The sequence below is a fragment of the Piliocolobus tephrosceles genome, chromosome 19, assembly GCF_002776525.5.
Source record: "Piliocolobus tephrosceles isolate RC106 chromosome 19, ASM277652v3, whole genome shotgun sequence".
In the NCBI taxonomy this organism is placed as follows: Eukaryota; Metazoa; Chordata; class Mammalia; order Primates; family Cercopithecidae; genus Piliocolobus; species Piliocolobus tephrosceles.
The window spans coordinates 24079393-24102522 of record NC_045452.1 but is presented as its reverse complement, the minus strand read 5'-3'; the positions used below and the strand labels follow the sequence as shown (position 1 = coordinate 24102522).

General features: G+C 45.4%; 1 protein-coding gene across 3 annotated transcripts in view; it reads left to right on the top strand.

Moving 5' to 3' along the window:
* TCF20 (transcription factor 20) overlaps positions 1-23130 on the top strand; it is a 112040-nt gene that overhangs the window by 47932 nt on the left and 40978 nt on the right. For all 3 annotated transcript variants that reach the window (XM_026448417.1, XM_026448416.1, XM_026448415.1), the window contains exon 2: positions 8338-14031. In XM_026448417.1, the coding sequence (XP_026304202.1) occupies positions 8374-14031 (5658 nt within the window). In that variant the 5' untranslated portion in view covers positions 8338-8373. The remainder of the gene's footprint in view (positions 1-8337; positions 14032-23130) is intronic.

The following is a 23130-nucleotide window of genomic DNA, read 5'->3' as shown; positions in this document are numbered from 1 at the left end:
TCTAAAATGCTTCCCAATGTCACAGATTGGGAAATACAGACTGGGTTTTGCAGTGGGCATATTACATATCTTACCTCATTGTTTACCATGAGTCTTTTGCTTATTTAACTTCTGAGTCTCCATTTATGAAAAGGACTACTAACATTTCTTAGATCGTGGTGAGAATGAAATGCATTAACGTTTGTGTAAAGCACCTGGTAGAGTGTGTTACATGTGTTAGGCATGCAATAACTAAGTGATAGCCACAGTTATTAGAGATCTGACCCAAATGTGTGTCAGGATTTTCAGAAATACGGATTTGGGTCCTCCTTGCCTAATTTTGTGGTACAGTGAAAGAAAGGGTTATGGGCTCTAGAATCAAAAGAGTTGGAATTACAGAATGTCGGCTCCAACTTGTCCTAGAGGAGTGACTTTTGGAAAATTTGGACTTTTGGAAAAAATTACATAAATTTTCCCCCTCATTCATTAATTGAGATACAGGTAAAACCACACAGTGACTGACATACATAGATTGCTTAATAAATGGCATTTGTTTATTTATTTATTTATTGAGACAAGTCTTACTCTAGTACCCAGGCTGGAGTGCAGTAGCGTGTAACCTCAACTCACTGCAACCTCTGCCTCCCAGGCTCAAGTGATCCTCCCGCCTCAGTCTCTGGAGTAGCTGGGACTACAGGCCCAAGCCAGCACACCCAGCTAATTGTTTTATATTTTTTGTAGAGATGTGGTCTTGTTATGTTGCCCATGCTGGTCTCCTGAGCTCAAACAATCTGCCTGCCTCAGCCTCCCAAAGTGCTGGGATTACAGGTGTGAGCCACTGTGGCTGGCCAGCAATTTTTATTATATCAATAGTACATACCTTAGATACTGGTTAAAGGTGAATAATTGGTTTGTTTTTACTAAGCGAGGTCAAGCCAACACATTCTCTGCTTAGAGGAAGATTTGTAGAGAAAATTACATAGATAACACATTTTAGGAGCTCTTAAGATACAGCAGGACACATTTTAAGAGGTCTTAAGAACTATATGATCTCACATAGCAAGAAGGAATTCATGGGCCTGGGGATGCTTCAGAGAAGGCTCCAAGTTGAGACCAAGGTGAGAGTGGGCTGATGGCACAAAGAGGGTGGAGCAGGCTTATTTGAGACGGTGGGGAGGAGCAGAAATTGTTGGGAAGATGTCACAGGGCTTCAGGGCCTATAGGGAGTGTGATGGTGTCAGAATGGCAGGTAAAGAAAAGAAGGTACTGAGAAAGAGAACTTTTCAAGTGTTATTCTAGCCCAAGAAAGATGAAAATGACAGTGACGAGGATGGAATGGGAAAGGACAAATACAGGAAAGAGAGTAGTGTCATGATGAGGTAGCATGGTAAATACAGACTCAAAGTGAAAGGTCAGTTTGGGGTTATTCTAAAACTTCTTGGGACGATCATGGTTTTCTTGAGCATAGGCAGTTGGGTCAGTTGAAGAAGAACAACATTATCTTTGTCATTGAAAATGAGTTGGTTACTGCCTAATAATAAAGGCATTTTGTTATCTTTTAGAAATGATTACAGCCACAAGTGACACTCTCCAGAGTCCTTAAGTACTGATCTGTCTAGAGGGCCAGAGGCGTTGCTCTGTCTCTTCAGCATTGGCCATGTGGTTAACAAGCCCTGCAGACCCCACTACATCCTTGGCATTCAGAGCCCAGCACTTGCCTGTAACTCTCTTCATAGTATCTCATCCAATTTTGGACTTTGGGCATTTCTTAGTTTCTTGCAACTTGGCTGTGCATCTTGTCTGACATTTCTAAGTGTTTTGTTGAGGGAGGATTTTTAGTCCCTGTTCTATGTCATAGTGCATGAAATAGAAGTCTCTCATTCCCCAAGTGATAATAGTCTACTCTGAAATCCTAGGAATGAGAAAAATTCTTGTCAGGGTCCCAGTAGAAAACAGATGGCACACTCAGACTGGGTAATTTGAGGAGTGTTTAATTGTATCATTCAGGGTTCATTCAGGAAAAGAAGTTTTCTATTCCAGGTATGAATGATGTTGATACAGGAATTAAGGCTTTACCCAACCGTGGAAAAACTGGAATGGGGAAGGTTCCTGATGATTTCATACTGGAGTGCCATAGTGAGTGGTTCTCATGAGCTCATGGGGAAGCCGCTATGAATCCACGTGTACTGCATCTACCTCCAGGGAACGTCGTCAGCCTCTACATTTATTTTGCCTTCTGAATCTCTCTTGCACTTCTCATTGCAAACTCTAACCCAGAACCATGCTGGTAAAGGGTTCTGGAACGGTAGTTCTCAGCTTCTGATCTGCAGAGGAGAGCTTGGAAGGAGGATGGTCATGATGCTGAGTTGACAACAATGCAGAAGATTAATAAAGGGACAGTACAGGGTGAGTAGGGTTTGGGGAAACCAACAAGAAAGTGAAGTCTTCTGGCCTGGCAGTAGCAGGGAGTTGTTACCTACTACCTTCTAGCCCTGAAGGGCAGAGGATGAAGAGGTTCCTGGAGCTTGGAGAAAGTGGCCGTGTATGTTCAGGTTGCCCGATGGAGCTGCAGCCATTGGTGGAGGGTCTCAGCCAGCCTCAGTAACCTCGGGGTGGGAGCCAGGAGAGTAAGTTCCTCTCTTACTTTCCTCCTCTCCTGCCTTTTACCAGCCAAAGTGGGTCAGAAGGCAGAGGGTGGTGGAGCCTGTCAGTTGTCCCTCCAGTGTCCCTTCTAGGGCACAGAGTAGGGTGAAGAGAGGCTGTGGGGGCGAGCAGGGAATATCCCCCACACAAGGGCTGTAACTAGATGCATCATTGTCAATATCTTGAGGATTTAAAGGCAAAGAAGGAGAATAAGAAAATCATGAAAGAGGATGAAAAAATTAGCTGGGGTCAGGTGCAGTGGCTGAATTATAACACTTTGGGAGGTTGAAACAGCAGGATCACATGAGCCCAGGAGTTTGAAACCAGCCTGGACAGCATAGTGAGACTGTCTCTATTTTTAAAAAACTATAAAAATTAACCAACCATGGTCCCAATTATTTTTTAAAAATTAGCCAGGGGTTCCGTGCCTGTGGTCCCAGCTACTTGGGAGGCTGAGGCAGGAGTATTGCCTGAACTGGGAGTTGAGGCTGTGGTGAGCCCGTGGTTGTGCCACTGTACTCCAGCCTGGGCAACAGAGTAAGACTCTTTCCAAAAAAGAGAATGGATTGGGAAGTGGGATGTTGTTGGACATATGGAGGAAGGAGGACAAAGAAAGCCAGTGTTGGTTTTCTGTAAGAGGGCAAGGTCATCAACCTTCCAATAGGATGGGGAGAACAAGTGTGCAGCTGGTTATGTGAGTGAGTTTGTGAGGTTGGCACATGGACTCTGGAATGTATAGACACAGAGTTCTATACCTCACTGATACACGTCCACAGCCCTTCTGAAACTGTTAGGAATATAGGAGAAAAACAGGAAAGGGAGAGTTAGTATGGATGGGAAGTACATTGGTAGACCTCTTTTTTCTTTATTTATTGAGCCAGAATCTCGCCTTGTTGCCCAGGCTGGAGGGCTGGAGGGCTGGAGGGCAGTGGTGCAATCTCAGCTCACTGCAACCTCTGCCTCCCGGGCTCAGGCGATCCTCCTGCCTCAGCCCCCCAAGTTGCTGGGACTACAGGCACGCATCACCATGTCTGGCTAATTTTTGTTTTGTTTTGTTTTTTTTTTTTGAGACGGAGTCTCGCTCTGTCGCCCAGGCTGGAGTGCAGTGGCCGGATCTCGGCTCACTGCAAGCTCCACCTCCCGGGTTTACGCCATTCTCCTGCCTCAGCCTCCTGAGTAGCTGGGACTACAGGCGCCCACCACCTCGCCCGGCTAGTTTTTTTGTATTTTTTAGTAGAGACGGGGTTTCACTGTGTTAGCCAGGATGGTCTCGATCTCCTGACCTCGTGATCCGCCCGTCTCGGCCTCCCAAAGTGCTGGGATTACAGGCTTGAGCCACTGCACCCGGCCTTAATTTTTGTATTTTTTGTAGAGATAGGGTTTCACTGTGTTGCCCAGGCTGGTCTCGAACTCCTGAGCCCAAGCCATATGCCTGCCTCGACCTCTCAAAGTTCAGGAATTACAGGTGTGAGCCACTGTGCCCAGCCTCTTTTTTAGAGTATGTATGCAAGTTCCTTAGGTGACTTACTCCTTTGGGGCATCAGATTTTCCTTATTAGTATTTGTATTCATTTAAACAAAGGAATTCAGGCACTTATTACTAATCACAGTGCTTTAAAACTGACAACACTGATGCTTTTTTTTAAGATGATGGGATAACATTGGAATTATCTCTGTTAGCGTTTTTTTTTTTTTTTTTTAAGAGACAAGGTTACTGTCACCCAGGGTGGAGCACATTGGCACATTCATAGCTCATTGCAATCTTGAACTCCTGAGTTCAAGCAGTCCTCCTACCTCAGCCTCTTGAGCAGCTGGGACTATAGGCATACCACATCACACTGTGTATTTTAATTTTTTTTTTCTCCCCAGGCTGGTCTTGAAGTGACCTCAAGCGATCCTCCCACTTCAGCCTCCCAAAACACTGGGATTGACAGGTGTGAGCCACCACACCCAGCCTATTACTTACTTTATAGCTCCAGGTTTACGTTTTCTGTTGTTGGGGTATACTACTTGGTTTTCTTAATTGGTTTTCTTGGCATTCCTAGAAAAGATAAACCTGGGCAACCACATTCTAGTACTCAGGTGCTTCATGTATACTAAATATTTAGCGTGACTGTACCCATGCAGGATGTATTTGGCCTTGAATTTTTTTTTTTTTTCTTCTATTCCATAAAGTAGAACCATAACAATAGGGCAAGGGGTATCATACAGGACAGGGAATCTGCCTGGGAGAGCTGAGAACAGACCTGAGAAGGAGCCCTTCCTGTATCTGTTTTCCGTGTCTGGAGATAGGGCAGCCTGAGGCCTGATATGCTGATGTTTAAAATGGCCTTTAGCTCTTGGTGGCTCCTATTTAGGAAGAATATGGAGCAAGTGGCAACATTGTTTATACACTCAGATCTTCAGAAGCCTGATTTTATTTCCAGAAGGATTAATTAAACAACATGTAACATAGTTTTTTATAGAGAATATCTCTTGAAAACTTTTCATTAGTTTAAACTGCTAACTTTAATGTTTTTGTTCAATTTAGCCCCCATTCAGCCTTGTTCTATCTAGAGAAGGCCACTGGCACTGAGTAGAGCAGGAGCACATCACAAGCAGAAAAAATTAATACTCGTGTAGACAGAATTGCTCTTGATAGTTCTAAGAATGATGGGGGAGGTAAAGAGCCAGCTGGAACAGTATGGAGGTCCTTGTGAGAGGGCGGCAGTGAAGGGACAGATTTATTGTGGGTGACTACCCACTTTCAAAGGCCGACCTGACAGGACAACTGGCATCTTTTACTGACCGTGTGGAAGACCCGCTGGGCAGTGTAATGTTAATAACATGGCCTGCCCCTGGCCCTGCTGCCTAGGAGCTTTGTGAACTCTGCTTCTGTTTCCCCATCTGTAAAACGAGCATGCTAGTGTTGTGAGGATTAAATGAGTTAGTGTATGTGAAGTACTGGAAGAGTGTCAAGCATCATCATCACCGTTTGAATAGCTATTACCTCCTGCCCTGCAGATTCATTGGAACAAAGCAACAGAGGCATTTTGAATAGGATGAGAAGTTGTTTCCTTTAGATTCTGACATTATTTTACAGGAATATTTAATGGTGGTTTTGGGTCACATGACTATATAATCAAACTTAAGGAAGTAGACCCTTGTCTAGCTGTTTTAGACTTAACAATATTTCAAGATGTGGGTCAAGGTTTTAGAATTTGGGGTTACTGGCCATCTTCTGCTCTAATCCATATTTACTTTCTGAAGTCTTAACAGTTCTCGTGTGGACTCAAGCTGGGTCTTTCCCTTAGAACTGGACCCATGGGATTTTACAGGCAAGGTCTTCACCATCCTCCAACTCTGCTTCTAGGTTGATCATATTCTGTTTTCACTTTCTACAATTCTGTCATGTCACTCCCACAGCACCATCTCTGAATATGTGAGTTCTAGCCTAGTTCTCTGAGACCTAGTTCTTACACCGTTTAATCATTCACACAGCCTCCCATGTGATGACGTGAAGATTACAACAAGGAACAGGCAGTCTCTGCCCTTTATGGAGTTTACATTTTAGTCGGGGGAGAGACAGACAGTAAACAAGGAGCATATATGTGTCTTGTTTGGAGTAAGTACGGGGCCAGGCAGGAGATAAAACAGGGGAGGGAGTTACAGCCAGGGAAAAGGTGTGGAGCTAGCTGTTTTTACTAGAATGACCAGGGAATGAGTGATACTGGCCCAAAGACTGGAAGGGAGAGCAAGCTGTCTGGCTTTGGGAGAAGAATGTGCAGGTGAGAACAGAGTTCCTATGTAGATATGCGGTAGGCCTATTCCAGGAACAAGGAGACTGTGGGGCTAGAGCAGAGAAGTGGTAGGGGAGGAGGTCAGAGAGGTCATGGGATGGGAGCCGGGGCCTTTGAGACCAGTTTCCCCAAGAATGAGGTGGGAGCCACTTCAGGGATTGGAGAGGATGAGTCTGACTTATCTTTAAAAGGGTTGTTGACTTTCCTGCAGGCAACTTCACTTTCAGCTCCCCTTCAGGGAAACTAGGAAACTAGCTTCATAAACCATTGTAACTAAACTAAACTGTCTATTAGTACCTCACTTTACCCCATATGTGTTTTGGAACTTGTTTTTTTAAATTGGTTCTAAAGTCATTTGGAGCAATTTGGCCTTGTCTCGTTCATCTCTGACTCTGAGGAGACAGGCCCAGGAAAAAGGGGGGTAAAAATCAGCTTGATTAAGAGGGATCATAAAAGGTAATACAAAGCGGTGGCTCAGTCAGATAACTTTGGTGGAAAGAGTCTGGGTCCTAGGCTTGATGAATTCCTGCTTTCCTCTCTGTTTTTTGCTGTCCTCCAAGATGATTGCTTCTAATTCTTCTTTCATAGTAATGGCCAGTAGTAACTGTGAGTTTAAAAATTGGCAAATAAAAATACCACATGGTGGGTAAAGGTGCTGAAACTTTTACCCAAAATAATCTGGAAGAATAGTCACTGCTATTCACTGGCTTAAGTCTAGCCCTTTGTACCTGGGAACTGAAGGAAAGTGCTGGAGAGAGAAAGGTGCCTTAGACACAATCTTAGGCCAAGAAGAGGATGACTTCAAAGTTTGTGTGGAACCCATATGGGCTGAGTGTCCTGGAGTCACCAGTCATCACAGGTAGTTGGCAATTACAGTAAACCTGCAAAAATGTGCACTTGGATAGAAGGAATTCGCTGCATTTCTCTGGCCAGTTCTGTTTCTCAGCGTTGGGGAGTGGCGATCAGCAGCCAGTGTTAAAACCCACAGTTCAGTGATCACCCTAATACATGAAAGCAGAGAAATAAAAGTAGTGGCTTATTCCTGTAATCCCAAAATTTTGGGAGGCCGAGGCAGGAGGAACGTTTGAGGCCAGGTGTTTGATGCTGCAGTGAACTATGACTGTGCTCCTGCACACTCCAGCCTGAGCAACAGAGTGAGACCTTGTCTAAAAAATAAAAATAAAAAAAGAAATTTGGTTTTTCTTACCCCGTACCCACTCCACCCCCCCTACCCCCCCCGCCGTAACTGGAAGACTCATTGAAAAACTGCTGTTTTTCATTGACAGTAATAACACAGCCCCATATTTTAATCTGGTTGAGTTTGGGGGCTCATTTGTCTAATAATGAAGGCATTATTAGATGTATAAGACATACATGTTTTTGCTATGTTGGGTTTTATGCACTCAGGGTGCTGTTTTTCATTGTACTACAGATTCTTGTCTTACTCTTTAGGCCATTTCTCTGCATATGTGCATTTTCAGAAGTGGATAGGGTAAAATATAAAAGATGAAATTCAAGATCAGGCTCAGTGGCTCACGCCTCTAATCCCAGCACTTTGGGAGGCCAAGGCGGGCAAATCACGAGATCAGGAGTTCAAGACCAGCTCGGCCAGCATGATGAAACCCTGTCTCTACTAAAAATACAAAACATTAGTCAGGCATCGTGGCCACGTGCCTGTAGTCCCAGCTACTCGGGAGGCTGACGTAGGAGAATTGCTTGAACCCTGCAGGTAGAGGTTGCAGTGAGCCGAGATTGTGTCATTGCACTCCAGCCTTGGTGATGGAACGAGACTGTCTCAAAAAGAAAAAAAAAAAGAAATTCAAACCAGTCAGCTTCATCTGGACATCTGAATCATCTTATCCCCTCCGTCATCTAGACTTGATTTGTACCGAGGAGATGCGTGTCTAATGTTTTTCTTTCTTTTCTTCTATTTCTAGGAGGGCTGTTGGCCTGCTGCTGTGCTGCTGAACAGTATGCAGTCCTTTCGGGAGCAAAGCAGTTACCACGGAAACCAGCAAAGCTACCCACAGGAGGTACACGGTTCATCCCGGATAGAAGAGTTCAGCCCTCGTCAGGCCCAGATGTTCCAGAATTTTGGAGGTGCAGGTGGCAGTAGTGGTGGCAGTGGCAGTGGCAGTGGTAGTGGACGACGAGGAGCAGCAGCTGCTGCGGCAGTGATGGCTAGCGAGACCTCTGGTCATCAGGGTTACCAGGGTTTCAGGAAAGAGGCTGGAGATTTTTACTACATGGCAGGCAACAAAGACCCTGTGACTACAGGAACCCCACAGCCTCCTCAGCGAAGGCCTTCTGGGCCTGTGCAGAGCTATGGACCCCCCCAGGGGAGCAGCTTTGGCAATCAGTATGGGAGTGAGGGTCATGTGGGCCAGTTTCAAGCACAGCACTCTGGCCTTGGCAGTGTGTCACATTATCAGCAGGATTACACAGGGCCTTTCTCTCCAGGGAGTGCTCAGTACCAACAGCAGGCTTCCAGCCAGCAGCAGCAGCAGCAAGTCCAGCAGTTGAGACAACAGCTTTACCAGTCCCATCAGCCCCTGCCACAGGCCACTGGCCAACCAGCATCCAGCTCATCCCATCTACAGCCAATGCAGCGGCCCTCAACTCTGCCATCCTCTGCTGCTGGTTACCAGTTAAGAGTGGGTCAGTTTGGCCAACACTATCAGTCTTCTGCTTCCTCCTCCTCCTCCTCCTCCTTCCCTTCACCACAGCGTTTTAGCCAGTCTGGACAGAGCTATGATGGCAGTTACAGTGTGAATGCTGGATCTCAGTATGAAGGACACAGTGTGGGTTCAAATGCACAGGCTTATGGAACACAATCCAATTACAGCTATCAGCCTCAATCTATGAAGAATTTTGAACAGGCAAAGATTCCACAAGGGACCCAACAGGGGCAGCAGCAGCAGCAGCAGCAGCCGCAGCAACAACAACACCCTCCTCAGCATGTGATGCAGTATACCAACACTGCCACCAAGCTGCCCCTGCAAAGCCAGGTGGGGCAGTACAACCAACCTGAGGTTCCTGTGAGGTCCCCCATGCAGTTTCACCAGAACTTCAGCCCCATTTCTAACCCTTCCCCAGCTGCCTCTGTGGTTCAGTCTCCAAGCTGTAGTTCTACCCCATCTCCTCTCATGCAGACTGGGGAGAATCTCCAGTGTGGGCAAGGCAGTGTGCCTATGGGTTCCAGAAACAGAATTTTACAGTTGATGCCTCAGCTCAGTCCAACTCCATCAATGATGCCCAGTCCTAATTCTCATGCCACAGGCTTCAAAGGGTTTGGACTAGAAGGGGTACCAGAAAAGCGACTGACAGATCCTGGGTTGAGTAGTTTGAGTGCTCTGAGTACTCAAGTGGCCAATCTTCCTAACACTGTCCAGCACATGTTACTTTCTGATGCCCTCACTCCTCAGAAGAAGACCTCCAAGAGGCCCTCATCTTCCAAGAAAGCAGATAGCTGCACAAACTCTGAAGGCTCCTCACAACCTGAGGAACAGCTGAAGTCCCCTATGGCAGAGTCTTTAGATGGAGGCTGCTCCAGCAGTTCAGAGGATCAAGGTGAGAGAGTGCGGCAACTAAGTGGTCAGAGCACCAGCTCTGACACCACCTACAAGGGTGGAGCCTCTGAGAAAGCTGGCTCCTCACCGGCACAGGGTGCTCAGAATGAACCCGCCAGACTCAATGCTAGTCCTGCCGCAAGAGAAGAGGCCACCTCACCAGGCGCTAAGGACATGCCATTGTCCGATGGGAACCCAAAGGTTAATGAGAAGACAGTTGGGGTGATTGTCTCCCGGGAAGCCATGACAAGTCGGGTAGAAAAGCCTGGTGGGCAAGATAAAGGCTCCCAAGAGGATGATCCTGCAGCCACTCAAAGGCCACCAAGCAATGGTGGGGCAAAGGAAACGAGTCATGCATCACTTCCCCAGCCAGAGCCTCCAGGAGGAGGAGGGAGCAAAGGAAACAAGAATGGCGATAACAACTCCAACCATAATGGAGAAGGAAATGGCCAGAGTGGCCACTCTGCAGCGGGCCCTGGTTTTACAAGCAGAACTGAGCCTAGCAAATCTCCTGGAAGTCTGCGCTATAGTTACAAAGATAGTTTCGGGTCAGCTGTGCCACGAAATGTCAGTGGCTTTCCTCAGTATCCTACAGGGCAAGAAAAGGGGGATTTCACTGGCCATGGTGAACGAAAGGGTAGAAATGAAAAATTCCCAAGCCTCCTGCAGGAAGTGCTTCAGGGTTACCACCACCACCCTGACAGGAGATACTCCAGGAGTACTCAGGAGCATCAGGGGATGGCTGGTAGCCTAGAAGGAACCACAAGGCCCAATGTCTTGGTTAGTCAAACCAATGAATTAGCTAGCAGGGGCCTTCTGAACAAAAGCATTGGGTCTCTATTAGAAAATCCCCACTGGGGCCCCTGGGAAAGGAAATCAAGCAGCACAGCTCCTGAAATGAAACAGATCAATTTGACTGACTATCCAATTCCCAGAAAGTTTGAAATAGAGCCTCAGTCATCAGCCCATGAGCCTGGGGGTTCCCTCTCTGAAAGAAGATCAGTGATCTGTGATATTTCTCCACTAAGACAGATTGTCAGGGACCCTGGGGCCCACTCACTGGGACACATGAGTGCCGACACCAGAATTGGGAGGAATGACCGTCTCAATCCAACTCTAAGTCAGTCGGTCATTCTTCCTGGTGGTTTAGTGTCCATGGAAACCAAGCTGAAATCCCAGAGCGGGCAGATAAAAGAGGAAGACTTTGAACAGTCTAAATCCCAAGCTAGTTTCAATAACAAGAAATCTGGAGACCACTGCCATCCTTCTAGCATCAAGCATGAGTCTTACCGCAGCAATGCCAGCCCTGGAGCAGCAACCCATGATTCCCTTTCAGACTACGGCCCTCCAGACAGCAGACCCACGCCAATGCGGCGGGTCCCTGGCAGAGTTGGTGGTCGTGAGGGCATGAGGGGTCGGTCCCCTTCTCAATATCATGACTTTGCAGAAAAACTGAAAATGTCTCCTGGGCGGAGCAGAGGCCCAGGGGGAGACCCTCATCATATGAATCCACACATGACCTTTTCAGAGAGGGCCAACCGGAGTTCTTTACACGCTCCCTTTTCTCCCAACTCAGAAACCCTGGCCTCTGCTTATCACACAAATACTCGGGCTCATGCTTATGGGGACCCTAATGCAGGTTTGAATTCTCAGCTGCATTATAAGAGACAGATGTACCAACAGCAACCAGAGGAGTATAAAGACTGGAGCAGCGGTTCTGCTCAGGGAGTGATTGCTGCAGCACAGCACAGGCAGGAGGGGCCACGGAAGAGTCCAAGGCAGCAGCAGTTTCTTGACAGAGTACGGAGCCCTTTGAAAAATGACAAAGATGGTATGATGTATGGCCCACCGGTAGGGACTTACCATGACCCAAGCGCTCAGGAGGCTGGGCGCTGCCTAATGTCTAGTGATGGTCTGCCTAACAAGGGCATGGAATTAAAGCATGGCTCTCAGAAGTTACAAGAATCCTGTTGGGATCTTTCTCGGCAAACTTCTCCAGCCAAAAGCAGCGGTCCTCCAGGAATGGCCAGTCAAAAAAGGTATGGACCACCCCATGAGACTGATGGACATGGACTAGCTGAGGCTACACAGTCATCCAAACCTAGTAATGTTATGCTAAGACTTCCAGGCCAGGAGGATCATTCTTCTCAAAACCCCTTAATTATGAGGAGGCGTGTTCGGTCTTTTATCTCTCCCATTCCCAGTAAGAGACAGTCACAAGATGTAAAGAACAGTAGCACTGAAGATAAAGGTCGCCTCCTTCACCCATCAAAAGAAGGCGCTGATAAAGCATTCAATTCCTATGCCCATCTTTCTCACAGTCAGGATATCAAGTCTATCCCTAAGAGAGATTCCTCCAAGGACCTTCCAAGTCCAGATAATAGAAACTGCCCTGCTGTTACCCTCACAAGCCCTGCTAAGACCAAAATACTGCCCCCACGGAAAGGACGGGGATTGAAATTGGAAGCTATAGTTCAGAAGATTACATCCCCAAATATTAGGAGGAGCGCATCCTCAAACAGTGCGGAGGCTGGGGGAGACACGGTTACGCTTGATGATATACTGTCTTTGAAGAGTGGTCCTCCTGAAGGTGGGAGTGTTGCTGTTCAGGATGCTGACATAGAGAAGAGAAAAGGTGAGGTGGCTTCTGACCTAGTCAGTCCAGCAAACCAGGAGTTGCACATTGAGAAACCTCTTCCAAGGTCTTCAGAAGAGTGGCGTGGCAGCGGGGATGACAAAGTGAAGACAGAGACACATGCAGAAACGGTTACTGCCGGAAAGGAACCCCCTGGTGCCATGACATCCACAACCTCACAGAAGCCTGGTAGTAACCAAGGGAGACCAGATGGTTCCCTGGGTGGAACAGCACCTTTAATGTTTCCAGACTCAAAGAATGTACCTCCAGCGGGTATATTGGCCCCTGAGGCAAACCCCAAGGCTGAAGAGAAAGAGAACGATACAGTGACGATTTCACCCAAGCAAGAGGGTTTCCCTCCAAAGGGATATTTCCCATCAGGAAAAAAGAAGGGGAGACCCATTGGTAGTGTGAATAAGCAAAAGAAACAGCAGCAGCCACCGCCTCCACCCCCTCAGCCCCCACAGATACCAGAAGGTTCTGCAGATGGAGAGCCAAAGCCAAAAAAACAGAGGCAAAGGAGGGAGAGAAGGAAGCCTGGGGCCCAGCCAAGGAAGCGAAAAACCAAACAAGCAGTTCCCATTGTGGAACCCCAAGAACCTGAGATCAAACTAAAGTATGCCACCCAGCCACTGGATAAAACTGATGCCAAGAACAAGTCTTTTTACCCTTACATCCATGTAGTAAATAAGTGTGAACTTGGAGCCGTTTGTACAATCATCAATGCTGAAGAAGAAGAACAGACCAAATTGGTGAGGGGCAGGAAGGGTCAGAGGTCACTGACCCCTCCACCTAGCAGCACTGAAAGCAAGGCGCTCCCGGCCTCGTCCTTTATGCTTCAGGGACCTGTTGTGACAGAGTCTTCGGTTATGGGGCACCTGGTTTGCTGTCTGTGTGGCAAGTGGGCCAGTTACCGGAACATGGGTGACCTCTTTGGACCTTTTTATCCCCAAGATTATGCAGCCACTCTCCCGAAGAATCCGCCTCCTAAGAGGGCCACAGAAATGCAGAACAAAGTTAAGGTACGGCACAAAAGTGCTTCTAATGGTTCCAAGACGGACACTGAGGAGGAGGAAGAGCAGCAGCAGCAGCAAAAGGAGCAGAGGAGCCTGGCCGCACACCCCAGGTTTAAGCGGCGCCACCGCTCGGAAGACTGTGGTGGAGGTCCTCGGTCCCTGTCCAGGGGGCTCCCTTGTAAAAAAGCTGCCACCGAGGGCAGCAGTGAAAAGACTGTTTTGGACTCGAAGCCTTCCGTGCCCACCACTTCAGACGGTGGCCCTGAGCTGGAGTTACAAATCCCTGAACTACCTCTTGACAGCAATGAATTTTGGGTCCATGAGGGTTGTATTCTCTGGGCCAATGGAATCTACCTGGTTTGTGGCAGGCTCTATGGCCTGCAGGAAGCGCTGGAAATAGCCAGAGAGATGGTGAGTATGAGAAATCTCTTACCAGCTTGGGATTTTTATTTCATTTGGTTCCTTTTCTCCCATGTTTTTGTTCTTACATGTCACGTGATTATTCTTCCTCGTTAAAGCGCCTATCCCCACATGATGGACAGAAAACGAAATAGGTAATTTGGCAGATTTGTGTAGACTTCGAAAATCATTTTTCATTTTTTGAAATGTATAACTTACGAAGCATACTATGATTGTATTTCCTTCTAAAAACCTTAATTTTTCTAGGATTACTAACTCATGTATTCATTTGCTTTTTATTTTCTTGGACCACATCTTTTCTAACCCACACTTTCCAGTTGGGATATTTATTCTTTGGGTTGGCTTCATAACTATTTTCCTGGGGCAGATCATCATCTTCATTTCTTTCTGTCCTCTATTGAATGTTCTGTTTCCTGAATCCCAATCCCATGCCTTCATGATTCTTAAAGTGGGCCTTCATTTAAGGGTGTGCATCATCCTTTAGTAGTTTTGTGAGAAAGGGTGCGTGAAAATGCAAAAATGTTGAGATCCTGTATATTTGAGCATGACTTTATCCTAGCCTCATGCTTAATTGAGAATTGGCTAGATGTGGAATTCTAGATTGGAAGTGATTTTTCTCTTACTGTCTTGCAGTCATTGTTCTTGGTTTGTCCTCTAGCTTCCGGTGCTGCAGATGAGAACAATGCCATTCTAATTTTTCATCCCTCGTACGTGTTCTGTTTTTCTCCTGGAAAGTTTGAGGATCTTCTCCTTTTCCCTAGGGTCTTGAGATGTCAAAATGATAGGTCTTGACTAGGTCTCCTCATTGATTATGTTGGCTACTCTATGAGATCTTACGTACGCTGATGTCTTTCAGTTCAGGAAATTTGTTATGTGGTAGTTCTTTGAAAATTTCCTTCCATTTTCTCTGCTCTCTCTTTTTATAATTCCTGTTAATACAAGGCATTTTACCTCCTGGATTGATCCTCTGTTTTTATCTTTTCTCCTCTGTTTTATCTCATTATCTTTTTGTTCTGATTTCTCCGTGCTTTCTTCAACTTTATCATCTAATATTTTTGTTTTGTTTTGTTTTTTTGTCACTCAGGCTGGAATGCAGTGGTGCGATCACAGCTCACTGCATTCTCTAACTTGGGCTCCCTGGTACCTGGGACTAAAGGCGTGTGCCACCATGCCCAGCTAATATTTATATTTTTTGCGGAGACAGGGTCTCACTGTGTTGCCCAGAGTGGTCTCAAACTGCTGATTATAGGCATGTGCCACAAGCCACAGCGTCCAGCCTTCTAGTCTTTTATTTACTTATTTTTTTCCTGATATTTTGAAGAGCTTTTTTTTTTTTTTTTCTCTGAATGTACTGATTTTTAAAGAACAATCAGAGCCTAGTTGATGGCTATAATCGTTTCTCTTACTTTTTGAATACATTATAATGTGTTTTTTGTTTCTGTTTTTGTTTCAGACGGTTTCATGCCCTTACCCAGGCTGGAGTGCAGTGATGGGATCATGGCTCACTGCGGCCTCCAACCACTGGGCTCAAGGGATCCTCTCAAGTAGCTGGACCACAGGTGCATGCCAGTACACCTGGCAAAGTTTTTTTACTTTTTGTAGAGACGGCGTCTTACTTTGTTGCCCAGGCAGGCTGGTCTCACCTCCTGAGCTTAAGCAATCCTTCCACCTCAGCCTTCCAAAGTGCTGGAATTATAGGCGTGAGCCACCACTCTTGGCCTGTATTGTAATTTTTAAAAATCTTTGTCTGTTTCCTGTTTTCTCTTTTCTTGTTAGAGGTTCTTCAGATGTCTTGATATATATTTTGTTTGTTTGTTTTTCTTTTTTTTTCTTTTTTGAGATGGAGTTTTGCTCTTGTTGCCCAGGCTGGAATGCAATGGCGCAATCTCAGCTCACTGCAACCTCCGCCTCCCAGGTGCAAGCGATTCTCCTGCCTCAGCCTCCCGAGTAGCTGGGATTACAGGCATGTACCACCATGTGCAGCTAATTTTGTATTTTTAGTAGAGATGGGGTTTCTCCATGTTGGTCAGGCTGGTCTCGAACTCCTGACCTCAGGTGATCTGCCTACTTCAGCCTCCCAAAGTGCTGGGATTACAGGCTTAAGCCACCGCGTCTGGCCTTGATTTATATTTTTAAGAGAGAAAGAGACGTTTTAAAAAATGGCTTGAAGTTCTGTGTTACATACAGTATGGGCCGGGCTTGCTAGCCTGTAGTCCTCTGCGTAGAATAATAAGGCAGCCAGCCAGCATATAGGTCTATTCTCTGAGTTGAGTTTTCCCAGAGGGAAAAAAAAAAAATTTTTTTTTGTTTGTTTTGTTCCAGAGAAAAATCTTGAGATTTCCTGTCTAGAGGTGCAAGCTTGGCTGCCAGCATCCTAAAAGCCAAGTGGAGAAGGGGATGTAGGGTTGTGTGGGTGGGGATATGGGCTTATCATTCAGTGTGTGGACTTTGACAGTCTCCCACCTGTTTTTAGTAGATGAGGACAGTTACCTGGTTGAATTAAGGATCTAACTCCTCTTAGAAACTTTGGGCTAATGCTCTATTTTTCAGCCCCATGTTGCACCCCCACTTACTGAGGCCTCCCCAAGCTCTGTGCCGTAAAGTGGCGGGCTTTCTAATGGCTCCTCCACTGCACTCATCATTACTGTCTGCTTCCTTTCAGTGCACAGAATCACTGTTACTCACTTCATCTCTCCTATTTCCAGTTTCCCATTGCTCATGCTGTCATGAGTTTATCTTGCAAGTTTATCCACTTTTTTGTGGGAAGGGATCAGATGGATGTACAACTGTATGTTTCGTAGTCTACCATATTATTTTTAACCTTCTGGCAAAAAGGAAGTGCCCCTAGACTATAGTAAAAATTATATTGAATGTGAAATATATATTTGAAATTAGAACATTTTAATTCAGTCACGCAAGGAGCTTGCCCTTTCCTCTTATGTCCCCTAATCCCCCAATTATGGTCTTTTATTTTTCCCTCCTTCCCTCTCTCCATTATTAACATCACTGTTAATAATTAACATCCCTGTGAAACTCCAGGTTTGAGGTAGAAGATTTACTTCCCCTAAGAAGTTTATATGCAATGACATTTTAAAATGCAAAGATCCTAGGAGGGTATAACATTTAAGACCCTAAAGTACAAAATTCTTTAGTCAAAGTTGAGCCCTCAAAATAATCCGTTAGTCATCCTCTTGCCAAAGTTGAGTTCTTGCTTCCCAGCTTTCCTTGGAAAGTCAACAGTATTTGGTGGGCTTTTTGTTGTTGGTGGTGTTTTGAGACAGAATCTCACTTTGTTGCGGAGTTTCACCATGTTGGCCAGGGTGGTCTGAAACTCCTGACCTCAGATCATCCATCCGCCTTGACCTCCCAAAGTGTTGGGATTACAGATGTGGGTCACTGCGCCCAGCCTTTTTATTGCTTTTTGATGTGCATATGTGTATGTGACCATCTGACAGTGTTTTCGTTATTTCAACATTTATTATTAACATAGCACAGTTTTTATGTGTAAACTTTTAGGCATTCTATAGCAATAATTGATAATCAACAATCAGGCTAAATATTCCCCAGCAAATCTCTAGGTCCTGTGTCTCAATCCAGGTCTTAGGCCGGGTGTGATGACATATGCCTGTAATCCCAGCACTTTGGGAGGCCGAGGTAGGTGGATCACCTGAGGTCATCCATCAGCCTAGCCAACATGGTCAAGATCAGCCTAGCCAACATGGTCAAACCCCGTCTCTACTAAAAATATACAAAAATTAGCTGGTCATGGTGGTGGGCACCTGTAATCCCAGCTACTCGGGAGGCTGAGGCAGGAGAATGGCTTGAGCCTAGGAGGCAGAGGTTGCAGTGAGCCAAGATTGTACCACTGCACTCTAGCCTGGGCGACTGAGCGGGATTCTGTCTCAAAAAAAAAAAAAGTTAGGCTTGTTGTCTCTTCGAGCTGATGTACCACTATCACTATAAGATCCGTTTCTAGCTTTTATTTACCTAGCTTTTATTCTACTTCTCTCAGTGCATTCAAGGACAAATTAAAATTACACTAACTTACCTTTTATTTAATTTGACAGATGATGTTTCAATTGTCTAGGATACTTTGAGTCTAGTTTTATTTTATTAGGTTTTAGCAGATAGATGTATTCAGTTTTGGTCTTGCTTAATGAGCATGCTCTTAATCCTATCATGTAAGATAAAGCCACGTATATTTCATTAGAGATCCATTTTGACCTGTGTATTAGGTGTTTTGACAAGCACAATGTTACATTAAAATATTGGGAAGTCCTCAAGAGACATTGCTCCTCTCCCTGTGTCACACTACTCTGAAAATTGCCGAAAACTAGAACATTTCTTTATTTTAAAATGGCCTTTACTTTCCTTCCTTTTTCCCTTCCCACAAGTGTGGGACTTGGGAATCTATTTATTTCTGCACAGTTCCCTTTGCTTCTGTCCAGCATTGACCCCTGTTTGTTTGCCTTGGTATAATTGTGGATGAGAATCAGAATGACCTCTGACATGAATGATATTACAGAGGTAATTGCCTCTGAACGCGTATGGGTATAACTTGGTATGTACAAATCACCTTTGAGACATTAAGGAATGCGAAGGCATGCAGGGATGTGACAGAAGGTGGATCTGGTGGCCATGGAACCCTTGAGGCTGCATAGCCCTACTAGTGGGAGAGGCTTTGCTTATTCCCCTCTCATAGAAGGTACCCCTCCCAAATTTTTCCAACCCCCCTTGGGAAATTTTTAATCTTTTTTTTTTACCTGACAGTGTATGTTAACTCGTTTTAGGTTAATTTTTATTTTCTATTTTTATTTTTATTTTGAGATGAGTCTTGCTCTGTTGCCAGGCTGGAGTGCAGTGGTGCGATCTCAGCTCACTGTAGCCACCTCCTCGTGAGTTCAAGTGATTCTCCTGCCTCAGTCTCCCTAGTAACTGGGACTGCAGGCATGTACCACCACAGCTGGCTAATTTTTGTATTTTTAGTAGAGACGGGGTTTCACCATGTTGGGCAGGCTGATCTCGAACTCCTGATCTCCAGTGATCCGCCTGCCTCAGCCTCCCAAAGTGTTGGGATTACAGGCGTGAGCCTCCATGCCTGGGCAATTTTCTTTAAATTTCTGAATCAATATATTAAAAATTATATTTAGGGTTTTTTGTTTTTCTTAAATTTATTTCTTGAGACAGGGTCTCACTCTGTCATCCAGGCTGGAGTGCAGTGGCGTGATCTTGGCTCACTGTAACCTCTGCCTCCCGTATTCAAGTGATTCTCCTGCCTCAGCCTCCCCAGTAGCTGGGATTACAGGTGTGTGCCACCACACCCAGCTAATTTTTGTATTTTTAGTAGAGACGGGATTTGACGATGTTGACCAGGCTGGCCTCGAACTCCTGACCTTAAGGAATCCACCCTCCTTGGCCTCCCAAAGTACTGGGATTACAGGTGTGAGCCACGGCACCTGGCCGATTTAGGGGTTTATTTTTAATACAAGTTTAAATAATGGATAATTATTTATTTCCCACATCTAACAGACTCACATCTTTCTTAAATTTAAGTTGTGATGAAAAACATGATTTGAAAAATATAAAATGGATTGCATTATGAAAATGAAACCACATATTAAAACATCAAAACAGCCAAGTCAGAAAGGTAGTCTCTCTAGTTTAACTATAAAATAGAGCCATCAGTCTACATGCTCTCTAAATTCTCAACTATATGTTCCTTGAAGGTGGTCATTTCCAGGGCCTGGCAAGGCCCCCATCCTGGTGAAGGCTCCCTTCAACTCCTATTCACTGCTCCTAACTCCAGTACCTCACCCCCACCCTCACCCCTGCCTGATTGTTTCTCCTCTGCACCTGCTACACTGCCCTTTCTCACATTCCCACACTCCCTTTCTCCATTCTCCTCTCCATTCCAGCCCTCCCTCTCTGGCAAGCACTTGCTGTTTGTTACTTCAGCTGGGACCCATCTTCGTTTCTCACTCTCTAGGCAGTGGCGCCCTGTTCCCCTTGCTGTTTCCTTGGCTTTCAGTATATAGCAGAGAGTTGTATCTAATTTACCTGTTTTTCTTAACACTATATGGTATATCTTTTTATATCACTGCATGATGACATTGACACTAAATTTCCAGAGAAAGGGTTTTGTCCAAATTCTAAAGGATGAAGTGAAATTTTCAGTTTTGAATTTTATTGCATATATTACCTTACAGAATAAATCATGACAAATTGAAGGACTCAAATTTTACTATGATTTATTTATTGATTTTTTCTTTTTAGAGGTAGGGGATGATGTGAGGAGCATTACACATGATTTTAAAGTAAAATTTATAAGGAGTGCATGCTTCTTTGGAAATGCCAAGGCTGGGCAAGGTGGCTTATGCTTGTAATCCTAGCACTTTGGATTACTTGAGCCCAGGAGTTTGAGACCAGCCTGGGCAACATGGGGAAACCCTGTTTCTACCAAAAATATGAAAATTAGCCAGTCTTATAACCCAGTCTCAACATAAATAGAGGAAAATATTCAAAAAAATCCCAAAGGACCATAAACAAGAATATTGATAAACAAGCCACAACACACAAGTTATTATATATTAATTACTCATCCCTGGGATGTTAAACTAGTTATTGCTAATCTGTTAAAAGAGCTAACAGTAAATAGCATGTAAAAGCAGGCATCCCTTTCAATTCAACAACTTTCTGAGTCTCTGCTGGAAAACCAGTTGAAATCTGAAGTTAAACTGCTGTCAGGGAACTTGCAGGGTGACTCAGCTTCAGCCTTGGCCCCTTAGCTGGTGTGTGGTTAGAGAAGCTTTGTCAAGGCTTCTGAACTTCATGCAAGGGAGTTTGTGTGATTCTGCAGAAAGCAACTCCTTGCCACACGCAGATCCTGCACTGGGGCTTTGATTTTTCCAAAAGATACGGCTTCCTTCATCCAATACTGTTTCAGAAAAACGGAGGTTCCTCCTCCACACCCCAAGCCAAGGCCAATTTTGTGAGACCCCCAAGGCTTGCTACTGCAGATCAGTTTTGTCCAATTTATTGGAAAAACGTATGAGAAGAGAAAATCAATTCAGCTAAACACTTGTTCCAGAAGGTCCTGGCTTTTGCCGTTCTGCTCAACAGTTGTGTAGTGGGGAGGCCTGGGTGAGAGCCCCACAGTCACACTGCTTCATATGAGTTCCAGGACTTGCTGTTTCCTCGCTGGGTCAGTAGCTCAAGTCACTTAACCTCTGTGCTTCACTGTCCTCCTCATACAAAGTATGAAATCTGACAGCACCTACAGTAAACAGGAATGTTAGGAGGATTAAATGTGTTACTCTTTGGAAAGTGCTTAGAGCAGTGTTTGGCACATTTCAACAGTTAGGTGGTTTCAGAGGAAATGCAAACTGCAGACTGGTGTCCACCCTCAGATGGTGTCCTCCCTTATTGTCATCTTAGTAAAGATGTGTTCCCGTTAGCAAGCTCACTCAGTACTCTGGAGCTCATGTTGTAGTTCCATCGTAGTGCAGCTAGCTAATCTTTCCAGGGGTGTTAAGAACTTAATCTCTTTGAAAGTTATCCTGTGTGGAAATATAAACATTTTCTCCTTTTTACTCTTGTTGGAAACTCAAGTTTGCTGCGGGGGGGAGGGTGACAGGGTGTGAGGTATTTCAGGTGCAGTATTAATATTATGTCTTACGAAATAGCATCAGCCAACACGAACACACTCAGGAATTCTCTCTCAAGAGAGAAGGCAAAAGGGAGGGAATAAAATCTACCTTGCATGTTAAGTAAAAGCATTAATATTTTAGTGAAATGGCAAAGTTTTGATAGTGATTATCTAAAGCCAAACGAGTCTACCTGGTAGTAAAGTTGGGTTTTTGTTTTTGTTTTGTTTTGTTTTTTGAGACTGAGTCTTGCTCTGTCACCCAGGCTGGAGTGCAGTGGCGTGATCTGAGCTCACTGCAACCTCCGCCTCCCAGGTTCAAGCAATTCTCCTGCCTCAGCCTCCTGAGTAACTGAAATTACAGGCGCCTGCCACCATGCCCAGCTAATTTTTGTATTTTTAGTAGAGACAGGGTTTCACCATGTTGGCCAGGCTGATCTCGAACTCCTGACCTCAACTGATCCGTCTGCCTCAGCCTCCTAAAGTGGTGGGATTACAGGCATGAGCCACCGCGCCTGTTCTGAAGTTGTTTTTTAAGTAAACTTTTTAACATGTCAGCACTAAAAGTAAGGCCCCAGATAATTAAGAATTCTGAGTTTGTGTGGTGTACTCACAGAATGGTTCAGGACAAATACTTCCCTATAGCACTCCACCTCCTCCCCCAAAACAGTGAATATAGGGAGAATATGTGAACTCCAGAGGGCTTGTATTGGTCCGTTATTGCATTGCTATAAAGAAATGCCTGAGGCCGGGCGCGGTAGCTGAAGCCTGTAATCCCAGCACTTTGGGAGGCCAAGGTGGGCGGATCACGAGGTCAGGAGATCGAGACCATCCTGGCTAACACCATGAAACGCCGTCTCTTCTAAAAAAATACAAAAAACTAGCCGGGCGTGGTGGCGGGCGCCTGTAGTCCCAGCTACTTGGGAGGCTGAGGCAGGAGAATGGCGTGAACCCGGGGGGCGGAGCTTGCAGTGAGCCGAGATTGCGCCACCGCACTCCAGCTTGGGGCACAGAGCAAGACTCCGTCTCAAAAAAAAAAAAAAAAAAAAAGAAAAGAAAAAGAAAGAAATGCCTGAGACTGGGTAATGTATAAAGAAAAGAGGTTGAATTGGCTCACAGTTCTGGAAGCTGTATCGGAATCATGATGCCAGCATCTGCTCAGCTTCTGGAGAGGCCCCAGGAAACTTACAGTCATGGAGGGAGGCAAAGGGGGAGCAGGCTTCTTGCATGGAAGGAGCAGGAGCAAGACAGAGTGAGGTGGGAGGTGCTGCACACTTTTAAACAACCAGGTCTTGTAAGAACTCGGTCTCACAGGAACAGCACCCACATGATCCATCCACCTCCCACCAGGCCCTACCTTCAGCATTGGGTACTACAATTCAACATGAGATTTGGTGAAGACAGATCCAAACCGTATCAGTGCTCTATTGTATTTGAGGGATTTAGCC